The following is a 21,608-nucleotide window of genomic DNA, read 5'->3' on the forward strand; positions in this document are numbered from 1 at the left end:
TGAAACCCCGTCTCTACTGGAAATACAAAAATTGGCTGGGCTTGATGGTATGGGCTTGTAATCCCAGCTACTTGGGAGGCTGAGGTAGGAGAATCTCTTGAACCTGGGAGGCAGAGGTTGCAGTGAGCCAAGATGGCACCACTGCACTCCAGCCTGGATAACAGAGCGAGAACCCGTCTCAAAAAACAAAAACAAACACAAACAAACAAACAAAAGACAAATGAAGATAATGTCTCTTTGTGATTTGATTTAAAGAAAGTTATGAAGGATTACCTTGAAGGGGATCTTGGTTGTCAGCGTATGTCCATGATAAATAATGGGCATCCCATCGTCTCCATCCCAGCAGTCCAATTCTACACTTCGACAGCCTTGCAAGAGGACCTGTGTGATCAATGAGTGAACCCACCCCAGGTGAGCACCTGGAGATAAAGCCTCGAACTAAACCCAGCATGTAGTTCTACATATCAGGCAGTGTTCACACTCAGGACTAAAGCAGAAGGGCACATGGTCTAAAACAAACATGGCATTTTCGCCAAAGGCCACAATTAATCTGGAGTGGGGAAGGAAGGGAACAGATTAAAGTAGAAAGAGCGTTTACAAGAGCTGAATATTAAAGGAAAGTAAAATTTGATAGCAAAACCATATGGCCATTTTCCTAGCAACTTTGTCCCCTTGAAATGGCACATCTTCAAATTAGAGAGCCAGGCAAGTGCTCTATCTGGGTAGACATCAATGGAGGTGAAAATGCTGATGCCACAGCCCAGAGAAAATAAGGTCACGGAGTCCTTAATGAACTGGCTAAACATTTACAGCAAGCCAATCAGGATAAAATCACTTCCATTAAGACCCAAATTAAGCTACGATTAAACATCTTTGCTGTGAATGCATAACATGTAAGAAGAGTAGAAGCAGAGTTATAAGGATTTGCCTGGCTATCTAATTCCAGAATAGCAACTAGAGCAAAGATGGCAAATAATCCATAAATGGTTCCTTTCTCCCATACTCACAGCAGACATCAGTAATCAAGCTAGGCACACTTGTCCTTTAAGCTTTAATATGTTAGCTCACAACCTCTTTATTAAAGTGCTCCAGAAAACACTACCAAAGAATCAGATGAGTTGATACCTATTTGTTATCCTGGATCTTAAGTGGGAAGCAGAGCTCAATACATGTGCTTGGGTTGCAACTCTGTAAAGTTTGCTTGAAGCAACCTCTTCCTCCATAGATCTATCTGTACATCATCTTAAAAAATTATTACATACTGGAATAGTGACCCAAGCCAAGAAATTGATACATCTGTATATGTGCCTACCCACTGGTTTTAGAATGCACATAACTATTTCTATGTGACAGCAATCCATTACTGAGGCTTAGTGGCCACTAGAGTTTCTGCAACTAAGCTCAGATAGTGGAATGATTCTCATTTCAACACTTTTCTTTGAGATATGTGCTATATTCTTCCTATTTTACAGCATAGTCGGTGGCCTAGAATCTCAAGGCTATCTGCTTCTTTCAGCAGCTAGAGTATCTAGAGGTGCAGTGTCTTGGGCTGGAAATTGCTATGTAAAATGGTGGCTGGAACACCAAGCTGCTTATCTCTGTGGTGCCCCTGCCAGACCTGGAATAACGTTCAGCAACTGGCAACAGATGAGATGGCTTTTCAGCGTGGAAGGACTACAGGTCTTCACCAAAGTCTGTGTAACCTTAGATCTCCACATATAGCTAGAAGAGGAAAACCTGGGCTGGAAATTCTAGATGAGAACAGGGCTTATTCTCACTTCCCATCTGCCCCACGGAGTAATGTTAAGAGGTAATTAGGAAGGGCTAAGGAAGAGTGGAGAGGGGTTAGAAATGGATTAAGAGGGATCTACCTGCACACTAGGTTTAATCACATCTGTGAGTCTATTTGAGGGGTTCTTGTGCCTTATTCAAAAGCTGTGATAGTCTCTCCTTGGGGTGTGATGTTAAGAGTTTTAAAAACTGTTTGAAGTCAAACAGAGGAATGAAGTAGGAATTAAAGCCAGGACGCTGGTCCTTGTTTATTTTACTGGGATAAATGTGCATACACACAAGTATATAGATATGTATATATGCACTTACACATACATGTACACACATGTATATGTATGTATATGTATATACCTACACATGTGTATATGAAATATATAGAAGTATCTGTATTTATATGTATATTTAATTCCATTCCTATAGAATAATAGATTTCAAACTTCTTTTAACTTTGGCATTCTGTGTGTAAATGGAGGGCCAATATGTAAAGTGTGTAGAAGAGTAGTACATTACCTGAAGTGGGGCAGTGTATGGCACCCCTCCTACTTTCTGGCTTCCTCATCTCAGTGTCAGGGGCTGAGGCCCCATGACAGAACTCCTATTTTGAAAATCACTACTCTAAGAACACATCTTCATTCATAATAAAGTTCCCTTAGAAAATAGAGTTTAAAATACATATTCTCGCTAAGCAAGCTTTGGGACAAAAAGTTGCCCCGTGCTTTGAGGAATATCTGGACTAATCTGGAGAACGAAGAAACCTCATTGTTGCTGGGGTTATGTAAACAATACACCTGTAGTTTTCAAACCTGGACCCACGTGCGCACACAATGACACACTTGCATTCCCTGCCTAGCTCCAACCGAATTGACCCTTCTTGAGAGAGTTAAGAAAAAAGGCAGAATAGATGAGGAAGCTGCAGACGGTACAGCAGAGAGGCAATGGACACGCAGATCATTGCAAGTTGGATGTTCAGGTCAAAAGGATATACTTTTTCTAGTCTAGAGAGCCCACTGAGTTTCAAAGAATATTCTCATGAATTTAATGTGTAGGGACAGTGCCTACAGTCTGTGCAGATTTTTTATGCATTTTTTTGGTTACCGTAGTGATAGATTATTTAACAAACTGAAAAGCAAAACAAACAATATTTTGGGAATAAGTACATAGAAAGTTGCATTTTCTACTATGCTTTCCCACTACAATATATTATTTAGCAGTTAGAGAAACGATTAGATAATTTTCCCATGGGAAAATCTAATTTTAGTGGGAGTAGGTCAGACTAACTAGGATCTAAAAGCTATGAGTCTCAAACAAACACTTTCATTTTGGCCTAGAATAAAGGTTAAGTATAGATGGGGGGAAAACAAAACAAAAGAAATAAAGAAAACGACTGCTGTAGTATAGCCAGTTTTCCCACACATCATGGTTCCTCACATTTGACATGTAATAGCTTGCTCTATAAGCTCTTCAAAGGAGTCTGGGGTCAGGTTTTTGTGACTTTGGGGGTTGTGTAAATAATTAGGTTTAATAAAAAACACATTCCAAGTGGCTTTCCCTGTACCTGGCTGTAGAGTTCTACTGAGGATTCTCCTTTGAGCTGATGGCCCGTGAGGTAGGTATTGTGGGAAGATTCGATGTAATAGTATGAGAGGGGTAGCTGCAGTTCTTTAATGTTCTCCTGTGACTCATCATTTTTTGAGGCAAAATTTTCTTTATCCATCAGAAACCTAGGTGAAACAAATTTTCTTAAGACTGCATGGGAAAAATGCATACTACTCTTAAAAGATGGGCAAAAGATATTTTAAAAGTTACCTTGCAAACCCTTCAAATGACATTAGTCCCTGATGACACATACTGATGCTAGGCTCGAACTTCTGCAAGGGATAAAAAAAAAAAAAAAAGTGTTATTTAGGTTAAGGAAACTAAGAGGGGGAAAGAAACCACCACATCATTTTTTAAAGCTGTTCTGTTTTCATCAGGAAACATCTAAACCAAATATTTGAACTAATTTAGTAATGTAGTGGTAAGAAGTAGTTTTTAGTCCAAAAGAAAACATTTATTATATGTGAGTTTATTATACTAAGCATATTTATTTAATAGAAAAAAGGAGAGAATGAGAAAAGAAGAAGGCTGATTTCTATGAAAACAAAGTGTATCAGTTTATCCAGGTGAAAATGGGGATAATAATAGCAGCTACCATAAAGTTGGTGAGAGGCGAACTGAGATGATTCACATACATCACTTAGTGCCATGCCTGTATTTAGTAATATCATAATGAGCACTCAACAGTGTGATAGTAATCTCACAATTTTAGCATTTTCAGTGATCAAATCCAACTGCTGGACAACCAATACACTGATACCCAGTCAGGTGATAAGGGGGGTTGAACCTAGACTCATTTGTTGCATGGAGCCACACCACTTCTCTCTGCGGACACCCTGTAGTGTAAACCTTCACCAGCTATTGCTGGTTACTATGATAGCTTCCTAAGCAGTCTCTCTGTGTCTGTTCCTTCACCAGCACAGTTTACAATGTGGCCAGAGTAACCACTTAACATTTTTTTTTTAAGAGACAGGGTCTTGCTATTGCCCAGCCTGGCCTCAAACTTCTGGGCTCAGGCAATCCTTCTGCCTCAGCTTCCTGAGTAGCTGGGACTACAGGTTTGTGCCACCATGACTGGCTCAGAGTAACCTCATAAAAATAAATCAGCCAGGCGCGGTGGCTCACGCCTGTAATCCCAGCACTTTGGGAGGTTGAGGTGGGTGGATCACGAGGTCAGGAGTTCGAGACCAGCCTGACCAACATGGTGAAACCCCATCTCTACTAAAAATACAAAAATTAGCTGGGCATGGTGGTGCGTGCCTGTAATCCCAGCTACCTGGGAGGCTGAGGCAGGAGAATCACTTGAACCTGGGAGGCGGAGGTTGCAGTGAACCAAGATCGCACCACTGCCCTCCAGCCTGGGTGACAGAGTGACACTCTGTCTCAAAAAAAAAAAAAAAAATCAAATCATGTTACTCCCCTGCTCAAAAATTTCAGTGGTATCCCATTTCACATGGACTAAAGCCAACCTCCTTATCATGTTCTAAAAGGCCCGGATGACTGGGCTCTTGCACATCTGTCTGACGCCATGCCTGCCATTCTCTGCCTGGCTTGTGCAGCTCACAGCACACCAGCTTTTTGTCGTTCCTCATAAACCCCCAGCTTGCTGCTGTCTTGGTCTTTGACCTTGTGGCTCCCTGTGGGGAATGCTCTTTCCTGAGACCTTCAAACTGGTTATTGACTTAGGGCTCAGTCCAAATGCCACCTCTTCCAAGTGGCATTTGTTTAACTCTCCTCAGCCCTCCTCCTGTATCATTCCATTCCTTTACTTGACCCAGTTTTTCCCCTACCCCATTATTACCTGAAATTACATCATATCTTTGTTGTCTGCCTTACCTTCTAGAATGTAAGCTGCATTGAGGACCAGAACTTTTATCTTATTCTCTGCTATATTCCCACCTCCTAAAACTGAGCCAGCATAGTAGGAACTAGTACCTGTTCATTTAATAACTAATGAGGTTGAAAACCTAGACTAAATCTGATGCATGTTCTAGAATAATAAGAATTATGTACCGACTCCTTATAATAGTTACTGAGTTAGAGAAAGCCTGGGACCTACATTAATTATATGTTAAAGAAGAACACTTAAATACTTCTTTTTTGTTTGTTTTTTTGAGACAGAGTTTCGCTCTATTACCCAGACTGGTGTGCGGTGGTGTGATCTCGGCTCACTGCAACCTCTGCGCCTCCTGGGCTCAGGCGATTCTTGTGTCTCAGCCTCCCAGGTAGCTGGGATTATAGGCATGGACCACCATACCTGGCTGATTTTTTTTTTTTTTTTTTTTTTGAGACGGGGTCTCGCTCTGTTGCCGAGGCTGGAGTGCAGTGGTGTGATCTCAGCTCACTGCAGTCTCCGCCTCCCATGTTCCAGTGATTCTCCTGCTCCACTCTCCCGGGTAGCTGGGATTACAGGCACGTACCACCACACCTGGCTAATTTTTGTATTTTTAGTAGAGATGCAGTTTCACCATGTTGGCCAGGCTGGTCTTGAACTCCTGATCTCAGGTGATCCACTGGCCTCAGCCTCCCAGAGTGCTGGGATTACAGGCGTGAACCACCATGCCCGGCCCATACTTGGTATTTTGTTAAAAACAAAACAAAACAAAACAAGGTCGGGCGTAGTGGCTCATGCCTGTAATCCCAGCACTTCCAGAGGCCGAGGTGGGAAGATCATGAGGTCAAGAGATTGAGACCATCCTGGCCAACATGGTGAAACCCCATCTCTACTAAAAATACAAAAATTAGCTGGGCATGGTGGCACACACCTGTAGTCCCAGCTACTCAGGAGGCTGAGGCAGGAGAATCGTTTGAACCTAGGAGGCGGAGGTTGTAGTGAGCCGAGATCGCACCACTGCACTCCAGCCTGGCAACGGAGTGAGACTCCGTCTCAAAAGAAACCAAAAAACAAAAGAAGCAAAACTCTATTTCTGTCCCAGATTTAAAGGCTTTGGAAAGAAGTATAGAAAGAGCAAACATTTAGCAGCAAATTATTAGTATAGCCAGAGGCGTCACACACACACATGCACACACAAAACAGGCACAAACCTGGATGATGCTGAGGATTTCATCATAAGTGCAGTGTTCTCCTTGGCAATTCACGAGGAAATCATTGAGCTGAAGTATGCCCACCCCAAAAATGCCCAGAGATGTGCTCTCAATCCCAGTGCCATTTGTCACAATGCTTGCAGCAGCAATGGCATCAGATATCTGCCTCTGGTTGTCCGATAGCTGCTGTTTACTCTTAATGAACAACCCCAAATCCGAGACATTTCTGGTCAACAGATCTGAAACAGAATCACCACAGTACATGGACAAGATAGCCAGCATCTTTTGCAAAGTTCATTTCGGAGATAATGGTGTGGAGTTATTAAAATGGAGAAGCTCTTTACTAATGTACCTAAACAAGCCATCAAAGAAGTGTTTATTTCTGGCTTCACATAGTGATAGGAATAAAAAACAAATCAATGAATAAATAAAGGCTGAGCATGGTGGCTCATGACTGTAATCTTAGCACTTTGGGAGGCTGAGGCAGGTGGATCACCTGAGGTCTGGAGCTCAAGACCAGCCTGGCCAACATGGTGAATCCCTGTCTCTACTAGAAATACAAAAATTAGCCAGGCATGGTGGTGTGCACCTGTAGTCCCAGCCACTCGAGAGGCTGAGGCACGAGAATTGCTTGAATCCAGGAGGCGGCGGTTGCAGTGAGCCGAGATTACACCACTGTACTGTAGCCTGGGCAACAGAGTGAGAGTCTGTCTCAAAAAAAAAAAAAAAAGAAAAAAAAAAAAAGAAAAGAAGACAGAGCTAGGTTGATGATCTTGATATCCCATGTGGTATTACATGGCAACTAAATGTAGGTTCAGCTGGGGACTTAGGCCAAATTCAGGCTTTGGTTTTAGGGAGTAACTACTTGCACATTTTTGTTTGTAGAGATTGAAGATATACCCTTAAAATTACAGTTTTACTGTAATTTAGAAGTCTAACTATAAGCATTTGTGTACAGATTTTTGTGTGAATATAAATTTTTCAACTCATTTGCGTAAATACCAAGTAGTGTAATTGCTGGTCACATGGAAAGAATATGTTTAGCTTAGTAAGAAACTGCCACACTGTCTTCCAAAGTGGTTGTACCATTTTACATTCCCACCTGCAACGTTCCAATTGCTTCACATTCACACTAACTTTGGTATGGCCATTTTAATTTTAGCCACTTTGGAAGACAGTCTGGTAGTTTCTTATGGAGCTAAACATAGGCTTACCATATGATCCAGCAATTGGACTCTTAGGTATTTACCCAAATGATGGAAAAACTTATGCCCACACAAAAACCTGAATACAAATGTTTATAGCAGCTTTATTCATAATTGCTAAAACTTGGAAGCAACCAAGATATACTTCAGTAGGTGAATGAATAAACAAACTATAGTACCTCCACAAAGTGGAATATTACCCAGGGTAAAAAGAAATGGGCTACCAAGCTGCAAAAAGCCATGGAGGAAGGAAACTTAAACGCATATTGCTAAGTGAAAGACGCCAGTCTGAAAACGCTATGTACTGTGTGATTCCAACTATATGACATTCTGGAAAAGGCAAAACTACGGAGATAATAAAAAGAGCAGTGGCTGCCAGGGATTTGGAGGGAGGTCGCGGAGGGGATGGAAAAGTGAAGCACAGGGAACTTTCAGGGCAGTGAAACTATCCTGTATGATACTGTAAAGGTGGATACATGTCATTACTCATTTGTCAAAACCCATAGAATGCACAACACAAAGAGTGAATCCTAATGTTAACTATGGACTTCAGTTCATCATAATATATCAATATTAACTCAATTGTAACAAATGTACCACACTAATGCCAGATATTACTAACAGTGTGGGAGAGTAGAGGAGAGTATATTGGAACTCTGTACTTTCCACTCATTTTTCCATAAACCTAAAATTGCTCTAAAAATAAAGTCTAAGCTGGGCATGGAGGCTCATGCCTAAGATCCCCGCACTTTGGGAAGCTGAGGCAGGAGGATTGCTTGAGGCTAGGAGTTTGCGAGCAGCCTGGTCAACAGAGCAAGACCCTGTCTCTACAAAAAATTACATTATTTTAAAATAATATTTTAAAATAAAACAAAAATAAAAAATAATACATGAAAATAATGATAAAATAATAAAATATAATAAAACAAAAAATAAAGTCTAATAATTTTTGAAAAATGTAACTACTTGACTAATCCATGGTTATGGAGATTTTATGACTAAAGTTGAACAATACTTAATAGTCTTAGCTCAAGGACAACATAAACTTATAAATAATTATGAAGCAACTGCATAAAAGAGGAAAGTTTTTTGTTTTGCTATTTGTGTTTATAGTTTCCAGGAAGAACAGAGGAAGAAAATGATAGCCTGGAAATGCATAAGTGGTTAGAAAAATGCATGGGTGGTGATAGTAATGGTGGTGGTGGTGAGTGGGATAGAAGAATGAGACATTCTGGTTTACACAGTAGGAAATATATCCTGGACAATCATTCAGACAAAAGTACCCTGTGGAAGGCACTAAAGACTCTCCTTGTCAAAGGGCAGGAGACTACTGCCCTGCGATTGAACACACATCTGTCTGTAGGTGGGGAAGAGACTGGGGGTTCTCTACTGTGACACACACCACATACCTAGCAGACATTTGGAAATGGTCAGTGATACGGTTTGGCTGTCCCCATCCAAATTTCATCTTGAATTGTAGCTCCCACAATTCCACGTTGTGGAAGGGACCTGGTAGGAGGTAGTTGAATCATGGGGGCAGGTCTTTCCCATGTGAAAATGTTCTCGTGATAGTGAATAAATCTCATGAGATCTGATGGTTTTATAAAGGGGAGTTTTCCCTGCACAAGTTCTCTTGTCTGCTGCCATGTGAGACATGCCTTTCACCTTCTTCCATGATTGTGAGGCCTCCCCAGCCACCTGGAACTGTGAGCCCATTAAACCTCTTTTTCCTTATAAATTACCCAGTCTTGGGTATGTCTTTATCAGCAGCATGAAAATGGACTAATACAGTCGGGAAAGGGTTTTTGGTTGTCAGAATGACTGGAGGGCTTTATTGGTTAAATATCCTGAAATATATGGGCAGAACCACACAATGATGAATTTCTTTGCTCAAAATGCCAGTAGCACCTGCTCCCACGACACCTGAGGACACCTTAAAATAATTCTCTAAGTGTTGGCCGGACGCGGTGGCTCACGCCTGTAATCCCAGCACTTTGGGAGGCTGAAGTGGTAGATCACGAGGTCAGGAGATTGAGACCATTCTGGCTAACATGGTGAAACCCCATCTCTATTAAAAATACAAAAAATTAGCCAGGCATTGTGGCACATGCCTGTAGTCCCAGCTACTCGGGAGACTGAGGCAGGAGAATCGATTGAACCCAGGAGGCGGAGGTAGCAGTGAGCTGAGATTGCACCACTGCACTCCAGCCTGTGCAACAGAGTGAGACTGCATCTCAAAAAAAAAAAAAAAATTCTCTTAAGTGTTTCCCTACACAGCAGTAATAGCATACTATGTGGGACAGGCTCAGAGTTTGTGTGACTGGAGCTCTGACCTTAAGTTTTAGACAGTTTGGTCCCAAAAGGAAATCCTAAAATGTTCAACAAACCTAGGTCAGGCTGAAGATCGCTGGTGTTTTCATCAATTGTCAGGTTGGTGTAGAGTGGGGCTGACTCGGAGCCAGATCGGTTGCAGGGCACTGCATAGACATCAAACAGATCCTTCAGGTCCTTGCGGCTCCTGACACTGAATGAGGAATGGAAAACACCTCTCATTGAGTATCTTTATAGAAATGGGGGGGCCTGAGAAAGAATAAGAAGGAAACATAACACTCTACCTGAATGATTTGAACAGCTCAACAAATTCAACAAAACTCATGTTGCTATCTGAAACCATGAAGCTCTGAAATCCCTTCATGCCGCCTTTGATCCGCCCGTGCCAGCTACTACTGCTCCAAGCACTGCAACAAAGACAAGGCCTTCATGGGCACAAGGGCAGGCCACTGTTGTGATTCTGTCCCACCAGACTTGCTCCAATTAGCAATACAAACAAAAGGATGAGTGCAAGTTATTTAAGATTGAAGCTATTTTCCAGTACTCTATTTTCACTTCTCTTAATCTATATTGTATCAGAAGAAATAAAACATGTTGTATATGAAAAAGAAAACATGTTTCTAGTCTATTTAATAAGGGCCCAGGGCTGAGGTTAATATTCCTCTATTAATCAAAACAGTTCTTTGAAACTGCAGGACAATGGGCAAAATAACTCAGTGTTTCTGAAAATGTCTTTTTTAAAAAGAGCCCCAAATTACTATCTATGGGAAATAATGCATGTTCTTTTCTATATTCTAAGTTATAGAATCACATTTAAGAAGAAACTTTTGAGTGTATTGTCTGATTCCTTTCTTAATCAGTCCTTAGATGAAAACAGAGAAGAGCTTTTAAATATTAATGGAAAATGTGAATCAGAAAAATGTTAAGAATGGAAAGGGCTGGGTGTGGTGGCTCATGCTTATAATCTCAGCACTTTGGGAGGCTGAGGTGGGAAGATTGCTTGATCCCACGAGTTCGAAACCAGCCTGGCCAACATAGTGAGGCACTGTCTCTAATTTTAAAAAATTTTAAAAAGAATGGAAAAAAGCCAGCTTTGCCTAGGATTATATTTGCACTTTCCAAGGCTGCATCTATTCAATGTAGAAATATCAGTCAACTCAGAACAGCCTTACTGTTTCACAACATTTTTTACTTTCTATGCTGATTTCCTGACACAATGGTATGAGAGATGTTTTGATTATGGTTTGTAGTCAAATTAATGAACAGGATCTATTTTTTAAATTATACTTTAAGTTCTAGGGTACATGTGCACAACGTGCAGGTTTGTTACATATGTATATATGTGCCATGTTGGTGTGCTGCATCCATTAACTTGTCCTTTACATTAGGTATATCTCCTAATACTATCTCTCCCCCTTCCCTCCACTCCACAACAGGCCCTGGTGTGTGATGTTCCCCACCCTGTGTCCAGGTGTTCTCATTGTTCAATTCCTACCTATGAGTGAGAACATGCGGTGTTTTGTTTTCTGTCCTTGCGATAGTTTGCTGAGAATGATGGTTTCCAGCTTCATCTATGTCCCCACAAGGGACCTGAACTCATCCTTTTTTATGGCTGCATAGTATTCCGTGGTGTATATGTGCCACATTTTCTTAATCCAGTCTATCATTGATGGACATTTGGGTTGGTTCCAAGTCTTTTCTATTGTGAACAGTGCCGCAATAAACATACGTGTACACGTGTCTTTATAGCAGCATGATTTATAATCCTTTGGGTATAATGCCAAGTAATGGGATGGCTGGGTCAAATAGTATTTCTAGTTCTAGAGGACCTATTTTTTTTTTATCTTGGATTTTAAAAGTTTTTTTGAAATATTTCAAATATGTAAGTACAGAGAATATCATGAAGTCTATTTTATGTGTATTAAATATATAATCTAAAAACTATATATTTAAGACTATAAATATAAAATACATAGTTTGTTGAAGTGACTGTTTCACTCATGGAAAATTAATTTGTGCTGACATTTGAAGGTCACCTTCAGCAATGAAAGAGCACTACAAATTGATAGCTTTATAGCATTTTGCAGGCATAGGTTGTAGGTTGCCGATCCTCAATGTAGTGCAGGAAACATAGTGTAGAGGTGCAGGAAGAGGAAAAAGGTGACTTCATTATTTGCAGCTAAAGAAGTAAATTTCCTATCTTGCTTCTTTCTGGTTGCAGGTCCAGCTACTGTCTGTAGGAACCCATTTCCCTTTGATTCTAGGAAACTCTGTTTGTCCACTCTTTCCACTACCAGACTTAGGATTCTGTCTAGCTTTCTCCCTTAATAGCATTCAAGCTGATTTTTCCTCTCCTGCCTTGTGTTTTCTTTCTGTTTTAAAACACTTGAGTGGGTGCTGATCCCTGTCCTCCTGGGGCTGGCCTTCTGATCTTGCATCTGGCGTGTTAATTTCTCTTTTTAAAATATTTTCCTCCCTTACTTTGTCCTTTCTTTTCCTGCTCATGAATGATTGAAATAAACGGGAAATGCCATTTAATCCAGGTTCCTTGCTATTTACCCAGGATACTACACAGGCTAAAAGTATAATAAACAGGATTCTGATTTTTGTAACTTTTAGTTTTGTTATAAATCTAAATTTACATAAAAGTTGCAAGAGTGGTACAAAGAATTCCCATATAACCTTGACCCATGCTCATCCATTGTAGAATGTGAATGTATAAAACATAGATTATAAGTTCATTGCTCACATTGTGAAAGAATTTTTATTTAAAAGATAATTTACTGTAGGATTCTTTTTTCTTCCCTTTTGTTTTTTTTGAGACAAGCTCTCACTCTGTTGCCTAGGCCGGAGTGCAATGGTATGATTATAGCTCACTGCAGCCGGAACCTCCCAGGTTCAAGTGATACTCTCACCTCAGCCTCCTGAGCAGCTGGGACCACAGGTGAGAACCACCACACCCGGCTAATTGTTTTATTTTTTGTAGAGATGGGGTCTCTGTTGCTCAGGCTGGTCTCGAATTCCTGGGGGCTCAAGTGATCCTCCTTCCCTGACCTCCCAAAGTGCTAGGATTACATGTGAGAGCCACTGTGCCCAGCCAGGATTCTTAATAACAAGCTTCCAAGAGAAAGAGAGAGAAAGGGAGAAAGAGAGAGAGGGGGGTGGGGAGAGAGGGAGGGAGAGAGAGAGAGAGAGAGAGACAGAGAGAGAGAGTGTGTGTGTGTGTGTGTGTGTGTGTGTGTGTATGTGTGTGTATGTGATAAAGTAAAGAGTTCCTGTTTTAGCTTGGTTCTGTCTGGAACTTCCACATTTCTTAAACTTTAATGTGGGATACAGGGAGATGGAGCAGCATTCTGGTTCCCTTCGGAAGTCTGCCATTTTAATATCATTCCTTCTTCTGAGAGGGTAGATATTGTTTCAAATATGTAATTTGCATGGAACTTATAAAATAATTTATCCAGCTTTAGATTTATACTTAAACATATCCAACTTGCTGTGATACTTGAATTCATTCCTCTAGACATACGTAACTGACATATGAGAAAAGTATTAAATATATTTCATCGATTAGCAAAGGGGCCAAATAGTTTACATTAAAACAATCTATTCTCTCTTCTTCATTTAGAGCAGTGCTATCCAATAGAACTTTCTGCAATGATAAAAAGAAATGTTCTCTGTCTACACTCTTTGGGATAATAACCATCAGCTACTTGTGGCTATGCAGCACTTGAAATGTCACTACTGTGACTGAGGAATTGAATTTTAAATTTTAATTTTCTTTAATTTTAATTAATTTACTTTTGAATTTAAATACCCACATCTAGCTAGTGGCTAGTGTACTGGATAGTACAATTTGGAGAATCATAGCTTGGGTTTTGTTACTGCTACTGACCTTTGGAGTCATATGAGAAGGTAGGAGTACAAAATTGGGAAAACTAGGATCATTTAAAATTTTGGGATTTTTCAGTTTTCAGTTCAACTATACGTCAAAATGTGAAATAGTCTTTCCATAGACAACTGTAAAGATATGCCCTTCCACACAACTGGAATAATGTGAAGGGTCCTTCTGTTTTATCATGTTAAGGCCCCACCTGGATGGGCTCTTGTTTGAAGAAGACAGCACAGGGGAGGACACTGGCCTGATGGGAGATGATGTCCCGGCAGCCAAGTTGGGGGACCCAGCTGTGGTCAAAGAGTGGGCTCTTCTGGAAGGGAGGGGGTTTGGAGGGTTAGCGATGGCATTCGCCTCTGTGAGGATGAAAGACAGAAAAGAGACAATGACTTAGATTATACTGTCCCTCAGAACCAAATACAAACCAGAGAGGCTTCTGGATGTCTGAGCAAATCAACCTATGCAGCTGGTTTCTATAGAAGAAGCACCAAAACATCTTTATGAATGGGCTAATCTCATGGGGTCTCAACTGGCTACATGTTAGAACCGTCTGGGCAGCTTCAAAAATAAATAGATATTCATGTCCCAGCCAGAGAATATCTGAATCAGTTATTCTTGGATGTGGCCAGAGGAATCAGATTTTCTTAAAAGCCCTAATATGCAGCCAAGGTTGAGAATCACTGGTCTAATCCATGAAATTATACCATGATATCTAATATTCCCTATCAGTAATGGCAAGTTAATTAATGGGGATTTTATTCCAAGCACACTATGCTTGCAGAAGTACCTTTAGGTTTCATTGTCTGGTTAGGACAAAGAGTTTTGTTAGAAATGTTTGCAATGCTTAAATCACAATTTAAAACCAAATGTATACTTTTTTCCCATAAAAATTAAAAAACAAAAATCTCAGATGTAAACATGCCACTTTACCTGATTCTTCTTGTTCATTAATGTCTTGAGGATCAGAACCACTCCGGCTTCGACACTCTTTGTACATCTTGGCCTTTCGGGTTGCCATCTCATCGTCAGTTACCTCTCCACTCTCACCCTGAGAACACAAACCTCACGATGGCTCCAAGCCTGTATTTCTCTCTCATCGCTGCGTTAGTTCAGGTAGGTCTCTATTTTCTGACCTACCCACCTTCAATACTGCCCCTCCCTGGTAAAACCGGTAAAGACCTACGTTAAGGCTGACCGAGTATTCTCATGTCATATTATTTCATTTGTTCTTTACTATACAGCAGTACTCCTCAGGGGAGGGAGGCAGACAAGAGGCGGCACGCAACCTCTGGAACCTCTGTGTACAGACAAAAACTGTGAAGCAGATAAAATTTGACATGAGCATCAAAGCCTCCCATAAGCAAAGAGAGTGGCACTTTTTCTAGATAGATGATATGGTTTGGATGTTTGTCCCCTTCAAATCTCATGTTGAAATGTAATTCCCAATGTTAGGGGTGGGGCCTAGTGGGAGGTGTTTGGATCATGGGGGTGGATCCCTCATGAATGGCTGAGGATCATTCCCTTGGTGATGAGTGAGTTCCAGCTCTGACTTCACACAAGATCTAGTTATTTAAAAGTGCGTAGGCTGGGTGTGGTGGCTCATGCCTGTACTCCCAACACTTTGGGAGGCTGAGACAAGTAGGATTACTTAAGGCCTGGAGTTCAAGACCAGCCTGGGCAACATAGTGAGACCCCATCTCTATAAAAAATAAAAAAATTAGCCAGGCATGGTGGTGTACACTTGTGGTCGCAGATACTCGGGAGGCTGAGGCAGGAGAACAGCTTGAGCCCAGAAGTTTGAAGCTGCAGTGAGCCATGATCACATCACTGCACTCCAGCCTGGGTGACAGAGCAAGACCCTGTTTCTAAGAGGAAAAAAAAAGTGTGTGGCACCTCTCCCCTTCTCTCTCTCTCCTGCTCTTGCCATGTCATGCGCTGGCTCCCGCTTCACCTTCTGCCATGACTGTAAGCTTCCTGAGGCTGTCACCAGAAGCAGATGCTGGCACCATGCTTCCTGTACACCTGCAGAACTGAGTCAATTAAACTTCTTTCCTTTATAATTTACCCAGCCTCAGGTATTTCTTTATAGCAACACAAACAAATATCCATGAAGCAAATATATTTATCACTTCATAGTGATATTTCATATTATATAGTTTATAATACATAGTGCTAATATACTTTACATTGTGTTCTACACACAGTATTTGGGGCCTCTGTGATCTCTGTTCTCTTCTAGCCCTTCCTTGCCCAGAGTGCTCATGCTGTAGCCATCCAGAACAGCATGTGCTTCCTTGAACAAGCTGTCTTTTATGCCTCTATGCTGTCTCCTCTGCTGGGGATACTTTCTCCTATGTTCTTTGCCTGGCAAAATCCTACATGTTCTTCAAGACCTGCGTGTCAGTTGCTCTGTGGAGCCCTCTGTGCCCGCCCCTCAGCTGTTTTGCTTCTCTCTGCCCCCACAGCACTTTGTGGATGACTCGACGACGCCTCTTTTTAGCTTGCACTGTGTTTGTTTACATGTCTATGTCCTTCTGTGGACCTTGTCTTTTCCCTGGTGTTCCTGGCACTAGCATGGCACCAAGGAGGTATGTGGTAAGCCCTTGTATCTTCTGTTTTATACCTGACTTTGTCCTCAACCCAAACAACCTAAAGTGTTATTATGGTGATGTTCACCATACAGTGGTCCTGGAAGATGGGTTTGATGCTTAATAAACAAATAACACTCTACCCTCATGAGGATTTTCTTCTTTTTCTTGGTGGTGCTTATGCCCAGGGTGTTGTTTCTCTGCATATTGGGCTTCTCAGCATTCTTTACTGATGTTCCGGGGCTGGGGTTTCGAGCACTCCATCGTCTGCCACCAAACAACTCCACAGCGTGAGCCAAAGTTGGGCCTTCATACCGTCCATCCTCCTGTGAAAGAGCCACATGGTGAACACAATTGGAAGCACCAAGCAATGGGGAAGTAAATATATTAATGTCTCCCAGAAAATTCCAAGAGGTGGAAAAGCACAGACGGCCACAGAAGAACAATGATCTGGCCACCCAAGTGGCTCTGTTTTCTAACTCACAAGATTCTCTGTCAGGAATTTCATCATGTCCCCTGTTGTCCTGGTCACATCCCTGCTGAGTTACAGTGACATGCTTTAATATATCAACTGGGGAACAAAAACTTCCCATCCCATTTACAGAGGTTAAGTTGCAGAACTACCACTGTAGGAAAATTCATTTAGACTTACTTTGCAAATTAGGGCCTTGGAGATCTTGGAAGGGAGGGGGGCAGGGTATTAATCTAAGTAAAATCAAGTTGTATTTGTCCATTATTGCCAGGTAGGTTTTCACCCAGTTTGATGCTTGGGACAGTCTGACTGTCTGACTTGAAATACAGGGTATGTGACATGCATGAAATTCCCTTTGAAGGGCCCCATGGAACTCCTAAAATAGTTGGGCTGCCATCCTCTTGAGTGGCTGAAATCTAAAGATAGGGAGCCCATGGGACTCAGAACACCATACATATTAGGATGCTGTGAGCAGCAACAACACACTCAAGGGGCAGGCAATTGTTCACAGTAGCTACTGCTTCTAAGGCAACTCTGTGTAACATCCTGTAAGTAACAGCAGGGATCTATTAATTAAACAATTGTCAATGATTATCCCCATAAGTCAGTTAATAAAACCACAAAAAGTTGCCTATGAGCTAAAGATGATATTGATATTTCACACATTGTATAAGTGGGGTCTTTAAAAATTAATTTCCATGTACTGTCTTTACTCCTCAAAAACATTTAAGGCTGGTTCTCCTTTGCAGTTCCAAAGAAATGCTTATAGATAGATTTTGCTTTGTTGCAGATCATATGCAAAAAACAAAGAAGCTTTGTGTGTGTGTGCTTGCTCCTTCAGCCTAATGTTTAATAACTATCTGGTTTTATGACTTGTGCATTCCCACTTCCTGCATCCTGTTGTGGATCCCAGGATGCTGAATAACTTGGGTACTTGACAAAGAAACCTTTTGGTGACCTCTTATAGTGGGACATTGTAACTTATGGCTGTCCATGATCTGTTTCTCCCTTCTCTAACCATACGCCAATTTTACTTTAACTGTCTCTTCTCCACTGGATATAGTCTCGATGGGTATGTCAATCAAGCTGAAATATCCTCCTTTGACCAATGATTGGCACATGGTCCCAATAAGCCAATCAGAATCCCCTTCCTGGAGCAGGGTTCTTGAATGCAGTGATATAGGGAATGAAAATGGTTGGAGATCAGTCCATCTGCTGGAGGCCTGCTGAAGAGAATCCCTGCTAACAAGTCACTAGGAGTGACTCCAAATTGGAATAAACATTTCATGAATGAAACCTAATGGATATGTTTTAACTACCATTTTGAATAACATACTCTGAATCTGAAAGAAGAGTAAAACTTTTATTTATAGATTTTAACCAACACATCTTTAAAAGCTTAATAGGCCCATTATAGTTTGCATGTAAAATAATTGGCACCATTAACCTATACTGCTTTGATTTTTCTAATTTCAGAACATCCCAACATGGGTCAAACTTTACCACTAACAGAAATATGTTTAGGTCAGGAAAAGGAAGGATGCCTTTGTTTAGTCTTTAAAGGAAGCTTTCTGGGAAGTAAAATGTAGTTTTAATCTTTCTTTTGTTTTACACAAAATAATAAACTTGTTTGGGATGGATGAAGGATATACTTTCTTCTCTTTTTTTTTTCTTGGAGACGGAGTCTCCCTCTGTCGCCCAGGCTGGAGTGCAGTGGTGTGATCTTGGCTCACTGCAACCTCCGCCTCCCGGTTTCAACTGATTCTCCTGCCTCAGTTCCCAGGTATCTGGGATTACAGGTGCATACCACCACACCCAGCTAATTTTTGCATTTTTAGTAGAGATGGGGTTTTACCATGTTGGCCAGGCTGGTCTCGAACCCCTGGCCTCAAGTGATCTACCTGCTTTGGCCTCCCAAAGTGCTGGGATTACAGCTCTGAGCCACCGCACCCGGCCTACCTTCTTTTTTTAATGTGCGAGATGGACTACCATAAGTGAAGGCACATGTTCAATTTTAGAAAACAGTTTTTTTTTTTTTTTTTTTTTTTGAGATGGAGTCTCGCACTCTTGCCCAGGCTGGAGTGCAGTGGAGAAAACAGTTTACGTGAAAGTTGAAGATTAGAAAATAGATGCCTTAAAAAATATCCATGCACTGTTACCTCTTGGCATATCTTTGCATGTGACATTTTGAAGACCATTAAATTAATCTATATCCTTTGAATGAATATTTTTCCCCCCCATAAAGATAGCCAGAATCTGTTTTTTGCTTATAATCAAAGATATTTATCTGGTAATTCCATATTTAACTTTCTTAGCCTCCCAGAGCTCCGTGCAAATACCCAGGATTATGGGCCGTCAGTTCTGTCCATGATAACCTTGGGCCAAAGCTCAAGATGTTGGTCTTTCCTCCACACCCCACATCAACATCTCTGCACAGTTTACTTTCTTGGATTTTCCTGTATTTTTCTAGGCTTCTCTACAAATGTTATTACTTCGTCTTGTCTTCTGTGTTATCTCTTGTTACTACTTCCATCAGTAGTACTCAAATACTTGTAGTATTTGAAAGTAACTTCACTTACATTTACTACATAAGGAAATTCTAATGTCAGAAAGATTATTTTCTATATAAGCACTTCCCAAACTAGGGATTAAAAAATCCTCTTATAGAGCTGTTAACAGAAGTTTGGAAAAACCCAAACAGTGTTTCACAAACTTCTTTAGCTTATAGGTAAATTTAAATAGTTTTTTTTTTTTTAACTTTAGGACATCTGAGAGAATTTAATTTTCTAAGAGGTATTATAAATCACCAATACAGATATTAAACATTAACAAAAGATTTGATCTTTTGTTCTCTGAGTACTAAGTTAGCATCTTTCTAGTGATCCCTGAGTCATTTTGGGAACTGGTTTATATGATGAGAAAATGATCAGTCCATTGGTCTTTCCAACTTTTTTCTTTTGAAAGAAATCTTGAGTGTCTGTTTCTAAGGCATGTTGCCTGACTTCGTAAATGGCTCATGTAGAGAGAGCAGTGTCAAGGAATGACATCACCTATATTTCAGAAGTGGTTGAGAAGTATGAGCTGTTTTGCCTCTACACTGCAACATCTTGATTCTGTGTAGCGGTAGTGGGGAAGGGTAGAGCTGTGTTTGCAGCTGGGTAGGACTGAGTCTTCTCTAAGTCACTTCTGTCTCTGTTCCAGCAGCAACTCTTACCTCTTCATCTGCTGTTCGTGGTCTCAGCTGGTGCCTCCTTCAGTAAAAGCTGAAGAGTGCTAGATGAGAAACTAAGTACCTCTTATGTATTAATTCAGTTACCTATGCTATAAGCTTGAGAAGGAGACAAATGGAACAACTAAACCACATAGACTTTATGACAGGAATTGTAATTGAGCTCAAACACTGGTCTATGTCCAGGTTTGATGAATTTTCCTGATTCTAGAAGGCCAAGGAATAGCTGTAATTAAAAACTGACATTCGCAATAGCTCCTGAAGACTTTTTTTTTTTTTCCAGCTGAGTACACTGAAAGCTCCCTATGCCCTGTGGAGTACACAGGAGGCAGGTATTTTTTGTTTGCTTGTTTGAGACAGAGTCTTGCTCTGTCACCTAGGCTGGAGTGCAGTGGCATTATCTTGGCTCACTGCAACCTCCACCTCCCGGGCTCAAGCGATTCTCCTGCCTCAGCCTCATGAGTAGCTGGGATTACAGGTGCATGACTAATTTTTTGTATTTTTAGTAGAGGCGGGATTTTGCCATGTTGGCCAGGCTGGTCTCGAACTCCTGACCTCAGGTGATCTACCGTCTCAGCCTCCCAAAATGCTGTGATTACAGGCATGAGCCACCACACAGAGTCAGGTATTTTGTTTTACATTTTAGACGAGTTAACTAAAACTGGCTTTGTGCTGTGTAACATTAGGATAATTGTGTACATAGGCCTATCTGCTTATTAATCAATTAATCAAGTTAGTCACTCAGGATACGGTCTCTACTCATAATCATGACATGAATGCAGGGAAAGAAGAAAGAAGGGGCATTACATGTGCCTTGTCTAACTTCCTGGGGCGAGAAATGTTTTTAATTGTCAGAAATGTATTAGAACTGTGACAAGTACATGAAATCAGACATTTGAGTAGTTCAAGTGGTAGTTCTATTTGTTCTGTGACAATACAAAAGATATTTCTTTTTGCCATGAAGATAGAAAAGCAAAGAAAAACTGAGTACTTTGATACAACTCATTTGAGAATGACACTTCAAGTGTCATCTGCTTGTGGAGTTTAAGATTTCCAAGCAATCTGTACCCTCTTTTCCTCAAAGGATGCTACTCTGGTTATGCCTGTGTCTCTTCTCTCATTCAGCCCAGCCCTGTTGCCACGCTAAACTATAGTGTTAGAGTACCTGACAACATAGGGTTAGTGAAAGACTAACTCACTCAATGTAAGCAGCTGACTGCGAAAAACTGTCCGCTAAGGGCTGCCGCCACTACAAACCTAATAAAGAAGAACTCCACATAAGAATCATCCCACATTTGGGAAAATTTCTTTCAACCTTAAAGAAATTAACCCCTCACCTCTACAATTAGGCAGCAATATGCAGTAAGTTAAAGAACTCTCCAAAAGTCACATAGCATGTTAGGAAATGAACCAGGATTTTAATTTCGATAGGGACAGTTTTCAATGTATCAGCTAGTCA

The 21,608-nt window shown here is 41.0% G+C and overlaps 1 protein-coding gene across 6 annotated transcripts in view; it reads right to left on the reverse strand.

The window, feature by feature from the left end:
• PLCE1 (phospholipase C epsilon 1) overlaps positions 1-21,608 on the reverse strand; it is a 440,302-nt gene that overhangs the window by 69,452 nt on the left and 349,242 nt on the right. For 5 of the 6 annotated variants that reach the window (XM_055254888.2, XM_055254898.2, XM_063629733.1 and 2 more), the window contains 9 exons: positions 16,592-16,774; positions 14,791-14,908; positions 14,060-14,216; positions 10,253-10,375; positions 10,025-10,161; positions 6,433-6,671; positions 3,598-3,659; positions 3,347-3,512; positions 274-381 (listed from right to left, as the gene is read on the reverse strand). In XM_055254888.2, coding sequence (XP_055110863.2) covers positions 274-381; positions 3,347-3,512; positions 3,598-3,659; positions 6,433-6,671; positions 10,025-10,161; positions 10,253-10,375; positions 14,060-14,216; positions 14,791-14,908; positions 16,592-16,774 — 1,293 coding nt within the window. The remainder of the gene's footprint in view (positions 1-273; positions 382-3,346; positions 3,513-3,597; positions 3,660-6,432; positions 6,672-10,024; positions 10,162-10,252; positions 10,376-14,059; positions 14,217-14,790; positions 14,909-16,591; positions 16,775-21,608) is intronic. The other variant, XM_063629746.1, reaches the window with a different exon arrangement.

This window comes from Symphalangus syndactylus, chromosome 2 (assembly GCF_028878055.3).
Source record: "Symphalangus syndactylus isolate Jambi chromosome 2, NHGRI_mSymSyn1-v2.1_pri, whole genome shotgun sequence".
NCBI lineage: Eukaryota > Metazoa > Chordata > Mammalia > Primates > Hylobatidae > Symphalangus > Symphalangus syndactylus.